The sequence below is a fragment of the Balaenoptera ricei genome, chromosome 2 (assembly GCF_028023285.1).
Source record: "Balaenoptera ricei isolate mBalRic1 chromosome 2, mBalRic1.hap2, whole genome shotgun sequence".
Classification (NCBI taxonomy): Eukaryota; Metazoa; Chordata; class Mammalia; order Artiodactyla; family Balaenopteridae; genus Balaenoptera; species Balaenoptera ricei.
The window spans coordinates 104,291,641-104,305,831 of NC_082640.1; the positions used below are offsets into that span (position 1 = coordinate 104,291,641).

At 53.0% G+C, this 14,191-nt stretch overlaps 1 protein-coding gene across 2 annotated transcripts; it reads right to left on the minus strand.

Moving 5' to 3' along the window:
• Positions 1–1,037: 1,037 nt before the first annotated feature.
• IVD (isovaleryl-CoA dehydrogenase) lies at positions 1,038–13,732 on the minus strand. 2 transcript variants are annotated; one of them, XM_059913627.1, is made up of 13 exons: positions 13,526–13,732; positions 11,631–11,720; positions 11,342–11,393; positions 9,112–9,281; positions 8,083–8,176; positions 7,742–7,878; positions 5,924–6,020; positions 4,510–4,603; positions 3,947–4,028; positions 3,144–3,248; positions 2,960–3,032; positions 2,344–2,420; positions 1,812–1,949 (listed from the first exon to the last, which is right to left on the minus strand). In XM_059913627.1, the coding sequence occupies exons 1-13, from the start codon at positions 13,676–13,678 to the stop codon at positions 1,905–1,907; spliced, it is 1,269 nt and encodes a 422-aa protein (XP_059769610.1). In that variant the 5' UTR covers positions 13,679–13,732; the 3' UTR covers positions 1,812–1,904. The 2 variants fall into 2 exon arrangements, with proteins under 2 accessions (XP_059769609.1, XP_059769610.1); XM_059913626.1 differs by lacking the exon at positions 2,344–2,420 and having other exon boundaries at positions 1,038–1,949.
• Between the last annotated feature and the right edge of the window lie 459 nt (positions 13,733–14,191).

Here is a 14,191-nt window from a genome sequence, read left to right on the forward strand (position 1 = left end):
GGATGGTAGTCAACAGGGGAGCTGGGCTGATAGTGACCTGCCTAAAACTGGAGTGGAATGAGGCAGCCCCAGGAAGGAGTGCTGGCAGCTGGTACTGCAGAGTTGCACAATGCACATAAACAACCCCAAATTCCAAGAACCAGTGCCCCCTGCTCTCCCATCATTCATGACTCAGGCTACACTTTTTTGGCTTTATTTTATAACATTTCTATTTCACATATAGCATTGGGAGAATAATCATCCTCCCCAAGGTGGTGGCAGAGCTCCGTTACCCACACTGACTAGATGAAACATCCCATTCTGAACGTCTTCAGGCTGTTCGTTCCAGCTGCACTTTATAACCAGCAAGACCACCATTTTAGCCACATTCATCTCAACATAGTAGGGAGCAGGGTGGGGAAGTGCAGGGACAGGGCCACAAGCCCCTTAGGATAGGACTGGGCTGGGGTTGGTAAGGAGCTAGCTCCACCTGTCACAAGCATCAGGCTGGGAACAGCTCTTGGCTATAGGCCAGGACCAAAAGTCAGAACAGGCGTCGCTGGGCTGAGGGCCAAGAAAACCAGTTCTCTTTTAGGGAATTAGATGGGGTGGGACAACCCAAAACTGTCCCACTCTGACTGTGCTCCATCCAGGCGGCCATGTAGTAGGGCCCCAGGCTGGCATTCTCAGAACCCCTATTTCTGCTGATCTGGATTCTAGCTCCAGTTCTGACCTTGGGAAAATCAAATTGTCTTGATCTTTCAAAAAACATGGGGATAGTTTCCAGAAACTTACAAGCTTACTTCTAGCTCCAAGACTCTTACCGCTCCCTCCTTTCTGTAAAAAATCACTGGGAGATCTGGAAAAGGGAGGTTGAGAACTCCTCTATCCTAAGGGCTGATTCCACCCCTGTGTCCCCTATCACCAGTGAGCAGGCTGAAGGGCCAGAAGCAGGACCTGGACCAGCCACTCTCCAAGGACATAAGGCTGGAGCCAGACAGAAGGCAGTAGTAAGTAGACTGCTTCTCCCCCAAAACACCAGTTTCGAAGCAGATGGGTTTGCTTCATGAAATGTTTAATACAAAATGGCAGCAGCCACTGTGCAGTTGTAACAAAATTAGCCATAGGGTGTCCAGAGAAATGTATGCAGGCAGCCTTGGCTGGAGTTGAGCCAGCCAACCCAGGCCTGCTGCCCAGTCAGCGGTGGGCTGTCACATGGCCAGGACTGGATGGTGGCGGTGGCAGCGTTGTGCTGGAGGCGTTGAGCCCCGTCCTTCACGAGCACGCTGACCTCTGCCCCACCGTGGACTCTGGGTGGCACAGGTGTTCTGAGATGCCTATTCCCAGAGCTCTACCCCAGTGGTAGGATTTCAGCTTAAAGAATGAGGGATGGAGGGGCTGCTGCAGAGGGGGTGCCCACTCACAAGCTGCTGGGAGCTGATGCCTCTAGAAATTGGCAGAAACAGAGGCTAGGTTTGGGGGGTATTTTTCCCCAGAAAGAAAAGAGGCTACCAAGTTCAAATTAAGGAGAGGGGCAATGCTTCTGGTGTACTTGAGCAGAGGGTTCCCTGGCAGAGGCTCACCAGGAAAAAGGGTGCCCACCCTGGGAGCGGGGGTGGGGCATCAGGCTTGAAGTTAGAGAGCAAGGGCGCAGAGTCACCAAAGCCCTCCCACTGAGCCCCAGAAAAGCCAGCATGCTTCCTGAGGAGTCCATGTTAAGCCGCTGCACACTTTTCCTGGGCCGGTGGGCAGGGCCTGCCTGGAGAAGAGCTGCCGCGTCTCTCCTTCCAGAGAAAGGCCTCTAGGTGCTGGGAAAGGGGATTAAGGGCCTTGGAGTTAGTGGAATTCTGCGTTGAAGGCTCTGCCGATGATTAGCCGCCTCACCTCACTGGTCCCAGCCCCGATCTCATACAGCTTGGCATCTCTCAGAAAGCGGCCCATGGGAAAGTCGTTGATGTAGCCATTGCCACCTGCAGCCATGGTTTGGGCAGAGAAGAAAGGACAACAGGAAAAGTGATGGGCAGTGGGCAAAGCAAGGAAAGCAAACAGAAGATCAAATACATAGAAATGGGTTAGGAGGAGAGACTGATTGAAGAGAAGCAGCAAAAGGTGGTGAGAGGCTTCCCTGGTGGCGCAGTGGTTAAGAATCCGCCTGCCAATGCAGGGGACACGGGTTCGAGCCCTGGTCTGGGAAGATCCACATGCCACGGAGCAGCTAAGCCCGTGCATCACAACTACTGAGCCTGTGCTCTAGAGCCTGTGAGCCACAACTACTGAGTCCACGTGCTGCAACTACTGAAGCCCACGCGCCTAGAGCCCGTGCTCTGCAACAAGAGAAGCCACCGCAATGAGAAGCCCGCGCACCTCAATGAAGAGTAGCTCCCGCTCGCTGCAACTAGAGAAAGCCCACGCGCAGCAATGAAGACCCAACGCAGCCAAAACTAAATTAAAAAAAAAAAAAAGGTGGTGAGAGGGATGGGGTGGGGATTACCTAATTGTGGGGAGGGTGGACAGGAGGCCGGAAGTCCACTCAGAGTGCTGAGGATGCCAGGCAAAGGTAGGGGAGACCCACTGGCAGACATGGAGAAGGGGGACAAGAAACTACTGCATAGCACTCACTGGGTGCCAGGCCCAGAGAGCTGAAGTAACTTGCACAAGTCACAAAGCTGGTCAGTGGTAGAGCCAGGATTCGAACCTAGGCCGTCTGGCTCAAGCCTGTGCTCTTAAACACTATGCGGCACTTAAGTGAGGCTGTTCCACCTCTGAGGCGTCTCCTCTTCCCCATTTCCCAGTGTCCATAGGACCAGGCTGGGAGGGTGAGAGGGGGGCACTACTGCAGACAGTAGCAACTTGTGGCCTCTGGCAGTTTTCCTCTTTGCTTTTCCATGTCCTCCCAGTAACTGGGGCAGGAGGAGCCTAAAGGTGCAGCTCAGCTGAAGCACAGGTGAGGAGTGGGGAGTAGGGAGTGGGGGCCACTCACCCAAACACTGGATGCCGTCCAGGGCTACCTGTGTGGCGCACTCGGCTGAGTAAAGAATCACCCCAGCGCAGTCCTGTGGGAGGAGGTTCTGCATTAGCAGGGCCCCCGCCAGGGCCACACGGAGGGGAGGGGGCCCAGCAACCACCCCTGCCCCAGCACGCTCTCCTCTGGGCCCGGCCCTTACCTTGGCGGTGCAGTAGCCCTCATCACAGGCCTTGGCGACATTGTAGACGTACTGCCGACAGGCCATGAGGCGGGTGTACATGTCTGCCATCTTCCCCTGCATCAACTGCACACAAAGGGAGCCCACGGGTCAGTGTGCTGGAGACACGCTCCTCTCGGAATCATTCCCTAGTTACCAAAAGCAGGTCAGCAGTAGCAACCTGACAGCTGGGAATGGGGACCCGGGGCACAGAGAGGAGGTGGGACTTGCTTAGGATGACAGACATGGTAGCGGGTCTGGAGTTAAGGCCAGAGAGCTGCTGCTGCATTGTGGACCTGGCCCTCCACTCACACGACCCTCATTACCGACCGTCCCGCGGCCCAGAAAGCGTGACTCAAAATGCTACTCCCTCCCCACAATCGGCTCCCTTCACCCTCCAACCCTACAATGTCTCATTCATTCATCTCAGACAGGAAGGGAGGTGACACGAGATGAACTGCCTGACCGCTTTCAGAGCCAGGTAGCACGCTGAGGAAGCCTGCGCCCCAAGCATTCAAACTCATTTTTTTGTTTGTTTTTGTTTTTTTGGCCATGCCACGAGGCTTGAGGCTTGCGGGATCTTAGTTCCCCAACCAGGGATCGAGCCTGGGCCCCCTGCAGTGGAAGCACTGAGTCCCAACCACTGGACCACCAGGGTATTCCCTCAAACTCATTTTTTTGACGAAGGATAGTAAATGCCCACAGCAAGTGCCCTATTTGTTCATTTGTTAAAGAAAACCTGAACCCAACAAAAGAGTGCATCTTAACAAAACCATTCCACTCACCTGGAAGTGGCCGATCTTCTGGCCAAAGGCTTCCCTCACGTGCAGGTAGGGAATAGCGTGGTCGAGGATGGCCTGCATGATCCTGCGGGAAGGAGAGAACACTGGCGAGGGGCCTCACCGTTGCCCCATTGCTGGTTGGGGGGCAAATGCTAGTGTGGAAAGGCCTGGGGGGCAGCCCAGTAAGACAAGGAGCTGGCGTCCCAGGGAGGAGAAAAGGAGCGTGAGGACCCTTGTCAGCCCTGCTCAGTCACCGCACTGACGGCCCAGCAGTCCGTGCCCCTTCCCCTGAGACCAGGCGGAGTGACGGGACCCTTCATAGGTGGTTAGAGCTCAGGTGTCTTGCTTCACATCTGAGTAACTAAGCAGGGTGGCTCCTCAGGCCTTTTGTCTGTCACCCAATGATACTTGCCTTCAGTGCAAAGAAAGTAAACGTGAGAGGAAAGGTAATTTTTTGTCTCCAGGAGATAAGGTACAGGCTCCCATTGGCCCCCAAGGGGAGGGCTGCAGCACCACCTGCTAAGGAGGCTACGAGAGCCCAGCTCCCCCCCGAGCCTCACACTCACCCGAGGGGCCCACCGGCCAGCACCAGCCGCTCCAGGTCCAGCCCACTCATCAGCACGTAGACGCCCTTACTTTGATGGCCCAGGATGTTGGCAGCTGCAGGGAAAAGTGCTGGTCAGGGGCAAGGGGGCTGTCACAGCCTCCTCACTTTTAGAAAAGTTGCTGGGTTTAGTAACGTGGCTCTCTCACAAGGCATTAAAATATGTTACCTGACCTTCAACTAGGGCTCCAGGTGAGGAAAAGGATGGAGTTTACCACTTCCAGTCAGAAGTGGAGCTTGCTAGTGGGGACATGCTCCCTTCACCCTGCCCCCAACACACACACCATCCCCAAGACCAGACACACAGGCCCAATCCTTAGATCCTCCCCTTCTCTTCTTGAGCTGCCTTGGATGGGAAAGAAGAAAAGCTAGTTTGGTCTAGAAGTCATCCAACCTCTCCCAATTTTTTTTTTTTTTAACACACTTGTGCCCATAAAGGAACCAGAGAATTACTCTTTTCCCCAGGTTGAGTCTGCTCTGGTTAATACTACTCTCCACCCTCCCCTGGGTGGTCCATGGAAGAGCCTGGCCAGGAGATGGGCCATTCGGTGCTGGTGACAGAAACTGCTGAACACCTCCCCAACCTGGAAGCAAGGACACTGGATGGCCTGGGGAGGTGTGGGCAGGAAGCTGAGTGCGAAGAGTTGACACCACTGACCTGTCTTTAATGCTAGTGGAGTTTTATCCTTGCCGACAAAGAAGGCTCTGCACTGATCGTCCCTCCCTAGATGCTCCTTATAACTAAAGCACACTTTTCTCAGGTGGCGGATCGTGGGGGAGAGGGATAGTTTATGGCTGAGGCACAGAACCATCCTAACTGATGATCAAATCTGTGCCCTCCGTCTCATCAGTGCATGACAGGGGTGCTGGCTCTCTCATGATGTGGCACACTTTCACTTACACTTCAGGGGAGAAATACTTATAAACTGAACTGCCTTCCCTTCACCGAGTCCAGCTTCCATCAGTTTATTTGTATGCCTTTTTAGCATTGTTAATGAATACCTCACACAGGCTGTACAGGCAAATGTACATACAAGGAAGTCTGAAGGACGTGAGTGGGTAAGGGCAGATCTTACCTTTCTACTCCAGATACTGGAATACCAGCCCCAGGCACAGTGTGTGGTCCACATAGGAAACACCACCCTTGCCTGAAGCCACAGTAGGGCATACAGCTGCAGGAGCTCTGGCCAGGAAGGACAGCTGTCCAGACTGAGACCAACACCTATGGGCCAGTGGGCAAGGGCACAGTGGCAGGCCCACTGTCTGGCCACATACCATTGGTGAGCTAACAATGGTGAGGCTCTCCAAGCCAGAGATGGGCTTTCTCAGCGTGTGATGGGGTCAGGACAGGGGCTCCCTCATTCTCAGAGACTCACCAGGAACCTCGCAGTCCTCAAAGATTAGCTCACAGGTGTTAGAGCCCCTCATCCCCAGCTTGTCCAGCTTCTTGGAGGTGCTGAAGCCTGGCATACCCTTTATGGGAATAAAAGGTGGCCCTGATTACAGAGCAGTCCCCAAGGGGGCCAAGAAAAGGGAAACCCCTGGGAAGTAACCATCTTTCCATCAAGTCCCTGTATTTGCCTGATACACCAGCGTCTACTCACCAGGCCCCCACTCTGTATGTGACCACCCCATTTCTGAAGGCACTGCCCCTAACACTCCACCCCAGCCTACCCTGCTGCTGGCTGCATTCTCCCCAGTTCTCGCGAGACCGGTTCTTTCCCAGTGAAATGCCAGATCCCTGGGGCCCTTCTGACCCTTCCTGGCTTTGGTTCCTTTCCTTGGGGGAAATCACTTCTTTTTTTTTTTTTTTTTAAGATTTTTTAAAAAATTTATTTATTTTTATTGGCTGTGTTGGGTCATTGTCGCTGCACAGGCTTTCTCTAGTTGCGGCGAGGGGGGCTACTCTTCGTTGCGGTGCGTGGGCTTCTCCTTGCTGTGGCTTCTCTTGTTGCAGAGCAGGGCTCTAGGCGCATGGGCTTCAGTAGTTGCAGCACGTGGGCTCAGTAGTTGTGGCTCGCGGGCTCTAGAGTGCAGGCTCAGTAGCTGTGGCACACGGGCTTAGTTGCTCCGCGGCACGTGGGATCTTCCCGGACCAGGGCTCGAACCCGTGTCCCCTGCGTCGGCAGGCGGATTCTCAACCACTGTGCCACCAGGGAAGCCCGGGAAATCACTTCTAAGACACTCTCCCCAGCCCACTCAATTCCTTTGCCCCCTTGTTCCTCTGCCACCTGTACCTAATGGAGTCCCACCCGGGGTTCAACTCAACCACCTGTGTGCTCTGACCTGGACTAATCAGATGTAGAACGCGTTGGCATATGCCCATCAGAGCACTGCCAGGTGTTGCTTCCCTCTCCTCTAGGAGACGAGAGCAGCGTGACTCAACCTGGAGAGTTCCCATCTCAGCCACGCCCTTTGGGCTACTCGCTTTTCTTGTCCTCCAGTCCCATTCCGATATACTCTCCCCCTCTCCCTACGGAGGGTACTGCAAATTTTTAAAACACTCATTCATGAAACTCTCTACCAACTCCCCTGCCCCCATGGCCCCCCGCCCTCCCAGGGGCCCTGGCCTCCTACTTCATGACCATTAGGCAGATGGTTCCTCCACCATCACCGTCCCCCACCCGCGCCTCTTCTCCCTCAACTCACCATTGTGCTTTGCTCACTCTCTCTCACGCATCTCACTTTCTCCCTCTCCTATTTTCTTTTCTCTTTACCAAAAAATTTGCTCATTTCTCTCCCATTCCTAAAAGCAAACTGAAACTCCCAACTTTTCATTCTAACTCCTGCTGTCTCCCTTGTGCTTTTACTGACGAGACTTGGAAGGTGCAGTCTCCGGTCTCCACCTGCATCCTCAATCACACCTTGGGCTCCCGTGGCTGCTCTCTCCAAGTCCACCAGTAACACCCTGATTGTCACAGCTGGTGGCCTCCCTTCAGTCCTCATCTTCCTGGACCTCCAGACAGCCTGGCTCTGTGGATGGCTCCACCGTCCTCAGACTTGACCCCTCCTCCCTGAATTCCACTTTTTGGCCACCCTCCTTTCAGTCTCCATTCCCGCCTCAGCCCCATCCCAGGAGGGAGCCTTGGCAGAGCACACAACCCTGATGGTCTTTGCGATCACTTGAAGGAGGTCATCTCCGGTGCCACTTTCAGGAGATAAAAGCCTCCCGCCATACACTCCCCTACACTCACCTTCTCCACAATGAAGGCTGTGATGCCCCGAGAAGCTGGCACAGCAGCCAGATCTGTCTTGGCATAGACAATAAGGACATCAGCATCAGGGCCATTGGTGATCCAGAATTTGTTGCCATTCAGGACATAGTGATCTCCTAAGGACAGGAAGTTGGCTACTTGCGTAAGCTGTATGGGCCTGTCTCAACAAGTCAGTTCTCCAGACCTTCTGTTGAGCAAAAAGCTGTCCAGCTGGCAAGTGCTTCTAGAAACCCAGCAGAGGCCACCTCCAATCACTGCTCCCTCACCCCGAAGGTCTGTACCTCTGCCCACTTCAGCTCTCAAATCAAGGGGAGCCTCACCTTTCTTTTCTGCTTTCAGCTTCATGGAGACAACATCGGAGCCAGCATTTGTCTCACTCATGGCCAGGGCTCCGACGTATTCACCACTGATCAGCTGCAAGGAAAACCCCAAAGGGCCTTGTTATGACTTCAGAAGTACCCTGCAGGGGCTCACTGATACCATGTCTTGCCTGGTCACATGACACCCCTTCTAACTTCTCTCAGATCCAGGCATAGGTAAAGTCCTAGAAGAGAAGCCCCATACCCACAAGCCTGAAGCTTTCTCTTCTATTCCCATTCCCTTTGCAAGGGAAGCTAGTCCTAGGCTTTCATTTCTTAAAATGCTCAGTAAATGTTGTCCAGTGACTGACTCAGGTGTTCTGGCCCTATTTTTAATTTATTTTTTGGCTGTGCCATGTGGCTTGCTAGTCCCCAACCAGGGATCGAACCCACGCCCCCTGCATTGGAAGCACGGAGTCTTAACCACTGGACCACCAGGGAAGTTCCTATTTTTAATTTTTTTGATTGAAGTATTTTATTTGTTTTTAGTGTCATATTTTAGTTTTTTATTTTTTAAATTTATTTTTCATTTATTTTTGGCTGCATCGGGCCTTCGTTGCTGCGTGGGATTTCTCTAGTTGCGGAGAACGGGGGCTACTCTTCGTTGCAGTGCGCGGGCTTCTCTTGTTGCGGAGCACGGGCTCTAGGCACACGGGCTTCAGTAGTTGTGGCTCGCGGGCTCTAGAGTGCAGGCTCAGTAGTTGTGGCACACGGGCTTAGTTGCTCCACGGCACGTGGGAGCTTCCCGGGCCAGGGCTCAAACCCGTGTCCCCTGCATTGGCAGGCGTATTCTTAACCACTGCACCACCAGGGAAGCCCTAACTGAAGTATTTTAAAACAAATCCCTGACCCCTTCCTAGCCCTATCAGTTTCAGGGTAGCAGCATGCTACAGAAAGCAAGGCTGACCAGCCCTCCCCAATGGGGGAGAAGCCTCATGGCTGGTGGTTGCACCATGCAATCAGCGTGTTTCTCCATCCCCATTTCCTCACCTTGGGGAGGTACTTCTCCTTCTGGGCCTCGTTTCCATTACGAACAATTTGGTTGAGGCAGAGGTTGGAGTGGGCACCGTAACTGAGACCCACTGCTCCAGAGACTCGGGATATCTCCTCCATCACCAGCACGTGCTCCAGATAGCCCAGGCCGGAGCCGCCATACTGAACTAGGGGTCGGGGTGGGGGGCGCAGGGGAGTGGAAAAGGCAGCCCAGTTAAATGAGGACACTGAGAGGAATCTTACATTTATTTGCAGTAGAGGAACACTCTTATAGCACCTATTCCAAGTTCCCTCTAGCAAGGTCAACAGGCAGATGCTGTGGACCCTGCTTGCAAACTCACAGAATTGGTTTTGCCTGCTGCTGCCTCTGGTCAGCTGAGGCATGGTTCAGAAAACAGTCATTGCAACTCCTGCTTTATCCCAAACATTAAAAAAAAAAAATTTATTTATTTGGCCATGCCACGCAGCTTTTGGGATCTTAGCTCCCCAGCCAGGGATTGAACCCAGGCCCTTGGCAGTGAAAGCGCAGAGTCCTAACCACTGGACTGCCAGGGAATTCCCTATCCCAGATGGACTTCTTAATGAAGACAAGAAGACCTGAGCACCTACTGTTTGGAAAGCTATAGAAGTGCCGACGCTGATGAACAAATGAAGCAAGAGGACCTGGGGTTTATCAGAGAAACACAAAGAGGGAAGGTCAAAGCACGAAGATGAGATACAAAGCAGAGGATGTGCATGCAGAAGCCCTGAGGAAGATGAGAGCTTCATAGCGTAGGTTTGGACCTAAAGAAGCAGGGCTGGTAATGGAACAGGAGAGCTGCAGCCTGAGAGGAAGTCTGGAGAGGGCAGAAGAGATGCTGGGAGGGAATTTCAGAACTCCTCATAAAAAATGTGGTTGTTTTCCTCGGCAGCAGATCCAAAATCAAAGAGGCTGCGTTACCTGGTGCCAGCCTTCCCGCCCTCCGTCCTGCTGTCTGGGTAAACCCTGGAAAGGCCCTCTGTGTATGTTCACTCTAACCAAGAAGTCAGGCTGGTCCTTGGCTCTAGGGAAGGGTTAGCCCAACCCGCACGACTCCAGGAAGGAAAGCCCACGGGCAGGTAACGTTAGAAACTGCTACCAGGACACCATGTGGAAACCAGAACTCATATCTGGCTTTCTTTTCAAGGTTCTCCCTGGATAGGGTTTTCATCTGATTCCTAACTGCCTCTTTCTTCCATTAACTAGCATCTGATTCAGAAGAATATTCTTTATGGGGGCTCATAAACCCCAAGACACAGTGGGAGAAAGAGTCTTGTTTGAGAGTTCCCAGCAACCTTCCCCCTACTACTGTATGTTAAGATAGTCTAAATTAATTTTTAAGTGGTTACATCATCACTCATGATGTAACTTTGTACAATCAGCTTAAATCCCAGGAACTGTCTCCAAGTGGTGAGGGGAGGATGTAAGGAGAGAATACTGTGGTCCACCGCTACTCTAATGCCCAGTGAACACAGGCCAAAGCAGGGTGGGCTGTCCAGGCTTTGGCTGGCGAGGCCATAGGCTCACCTCTTTACAAGGCACCACAAGCCAGGCCTGGCCTTTGCTCTAGAGACCAACATCTGAAACAAAGCCCACCAGCTCCCTGCCCTCTCCCCCTGGAAACAAGTAGTAAGACCCACAGGGGACTCTGGACAGGCCCAGGGACAGCCTGTTAAATACATCATCTGGCCACCTCACTGTGGAGGCTCAGACAGGCATCCCTCTCCCCTACACCTCCGTCTGCTTCCAAATGAGCTCTAGGGCCAAGCTGTGGGCAGAGAACACAGGTATCCCCCACAGGAACACACTGTCCTGAGTGGTACTGCCTTAATGCTACTGGTAGGGCAGAGCTTAGGGATTATGCGAGGCAGTAAGACTGAGGTACTAAGACCACTGCTTGATCTGGAGTTTTCTAAACTCCCCAGATCACCTGGGGGAACTTGTTAAGCATGCAGAGTTCAAGAGTCTGGGTGACCCAAGTGAACCACACTGACCTAAATCCTTTGCCTTGTGAACATCACTGCCTAGAGAAACAGAAGAGTTTACTCTTCTCTGGGTTGACAGTCACTGGGCACTTTCTCAGCTCCAAGTGGGAAGAGACTCTGGTTTCTCCGAGTATGATCTTTCTTCTCCTTTCCTGCTTCTTTTGGGAACGGTTGTAAAGGGCATGCAAGAAAAGTTCTCTCTAGGGAAAGAAACCATACTCACCAGGGGCTGTGACACCCAAGACTCCCAGGTCCCCCAGCTGCTTCCAAAACTCCTGCCAACAGAATAGAGTGAGTGTAGTGGGTTGTGAGAAAGCAGCCAGTCACAGGGGCCTGGCATATCTGGAACAACAAGACCCAAGGGCTTCACAGAAAGGGGCTGCATTCTTAGGGAGCTTTCATTTACCAGAAGACTGTGAGAGCTCTGCCAGGCAGGAGTGCAATTCCCAGACCATCCCAGCCCAGCTCCCAGTCTGCCCCCCGTCCCCCTCAGAGTGGGCCCCACGACTCACTCGCAGGTTCTTGAACTCATTGCTCCGATCAATCTCCTGGGCATGGGGTGCCAGATGCTCCTGAAGGAATTTAGCCATGGTCTGACGAAGCTAGAGGGAGAGGTGGACAGATGCTGCTGAAACGGTACATAATTGCCCCTGAGGACAGCGTCTCCACTACTGAGGACACCTTCAGGGAAACGGGACACAAGTAACCTCACCAAACTGAAACTTAGAGGCCCCACCAGTTTATGCTTCCTCAGAGATGATCTTCCCCTCTCTTTCTGAAGATTATTTATTTATTTTTATTTATTTATTTATTTGGCTGCACCAGGTCTTTAGTTGCGGCATAGGGGATTTTTTAGTTGTAGCCTGTGGGATCTAGTTCCCTGACCAGGGATCGAACCCGGGTCCCCTGCATTGGGAGTGTGGAGTCCTAACCACTGGACCACCAGGGAAGTCCCTGAAGATTATTTCTTAAATGTCACTCCCCTACATAAATCATTCCATGGCTTTACATGGTCCTTAAAAGACAAACTCCTTATATATGTATATGTATAACTGAATCACTTTGCTGTACACCTGAAACTAACACAACATTGTAAATTAGCTATGCTTCTTTTTTTTTTTTTTTAAAGATCTAGCAAGTCTTGCTTTTTTTTTTTTTAAAGAGCTCCTGACTTATTTATTTATTTATTTACTTTTAATTTTTTTGGCTGTGTTGGGTCTTCGTTTCTATGCGAGGGCTTTCTCTAGTTGTGGCAAGCGGAGGCCACTCTTCATCGCGGTGCGCGGGCCTTTCACTGTCGCGGCCTCTCTTGTTGCGGAGCACAGGCTCCAGACGCGCAGGCTCAGTAGTTGTGGCTCACGGACCCAGTTGCTCCGCGGCATGTGGGATCCCCCCAGACCAGGGCTCGAACCCGTGTCCCCTGCATTAGCAGGCAGATTCTCAGCCACTGCGCCACCAGGGAAGCCCCGCTTCTTTTTTTTTTTAACCATTAAAAAAAAATTAAGACAAACTCCTTACCCAGGACTAGAAGGCCCTGTGTGAGGTGACCCCTGCAGCCTATCCAGCATTCCCCAGTACCTTTCTCATCCCCCACTCACTGTGCTCCAGCCACGCCCCCTTCAGTTCTTGGCACGTGTCAGGCTCCTTTTTGTCCCTGAGCCTTTGGGTAAAAGGGATTATTCAAAAGAGATTAGAAACTCCTTTTGGCAGGAAAGTTTGAGAACTAGGATTGAACACTTTCTGCCTGAGGTGATTCAGAGCTCTGTCTGCTGACTGTAAATGCAAGTGGACTTTGGGGTTCTGGGCAAGCTCGGGCACTTGCTTAGAGCCACAGGAGAATCATTCCCCGGGAACTCCAAGCCAGTGTCCAAGTGAACAGTCTCCTTCCTCCAGGAATGGCTCTGGTTCAGCCCCATTTGTAACAACATCTTTCAAGTTTTTTTTCAACTTTGTGGTTTGACCCGATGGGTTGAAGAATTACAGCACGGACTACACGGTGCATTTCAACTCCACCCCCAAGGTGTGTATTTGAAAAAGATTCCGTGGTGATGATTAACCAGGTTTGAGAACCACAGCCGTAGACAGTATTGAGGTGTAAGAAGACTTCAGACAGATTGAGGGCCCTTTTGCCACACGCGGGTAGTCCTGCCAATCCTCCACCAAAACACCCCCCGCCCCACCATCCCCGGTCTCCCAGGAGCGTTCCTATCCTCGACTCCTCGTGTAACTCCGGCAACCAGGCCTTGCTGCCGCCACAGAGGGGAGACTGGGGCCCGCGGCCGCCCCCGCGCTGGCGCTCCTACAGCCCACGGATCACACGCCGCGGCTGGGTGGGCGCTGGGTAGAAGAGCGCCAGGGAGACCACCTAGCACGGAAAAGGGGCCGGGAGGGGGGTCAGGCTGCCTACCTGCTTCTGCTCCTCCCTTAGCCCATTGATTGCATCGTCCACGGGCAACAGCGAGTTGGCCCGCTGGGTAATCAGGCCGGCGAGCGGCTGCAGTGGCGGTCGCGGCCTCCAGCTCGCCACGCGCCGACCCAGTAGCCAAGCTACAGTCGCCATCTCGGCCTTGCCCTGGGAGCCTGAGCCCCAGCAGCTGTGAGCGAGTCCTGCGGCGCTCCACCAATCCCCGGCTTCGCTTCCGCCACCCAATCGGCGAGGGGGTGGGTCTCCAGTAGCCAATCACCCTCCACTGTCCGAGGAAGGCCGCGCTTTCCCCGGCCACTGCACCAGCCAATCAGCGGTGACCGCCCGCGGACCGACGCCCCGCGAGGCTGGTGTGCTTGCTGGGGGAGCTGGACCTGCAGGTGTCATGTCAAGGTTGGGTCTTTTTAAAGTGGACGAGTAGGAAGAGTGTCTTTTTTTTTTGAGTTGAGGATAAGTATTCCCCCGGCGTTGAAAATAGCAGTCCCTAACTGCAGACATCTGTGGGAAAGCAAGTGTTAAAATAGCAAACGGAAAAGCCCCGAATGCCCCTTGCTTGGCAATACATTGTTAAAGAAAATCTGGGAAAAGAGCGCTCGCTCTAGGGTGCACGCTGGTTATAACTCAGTGAATTTGCTTTATTATGTAACA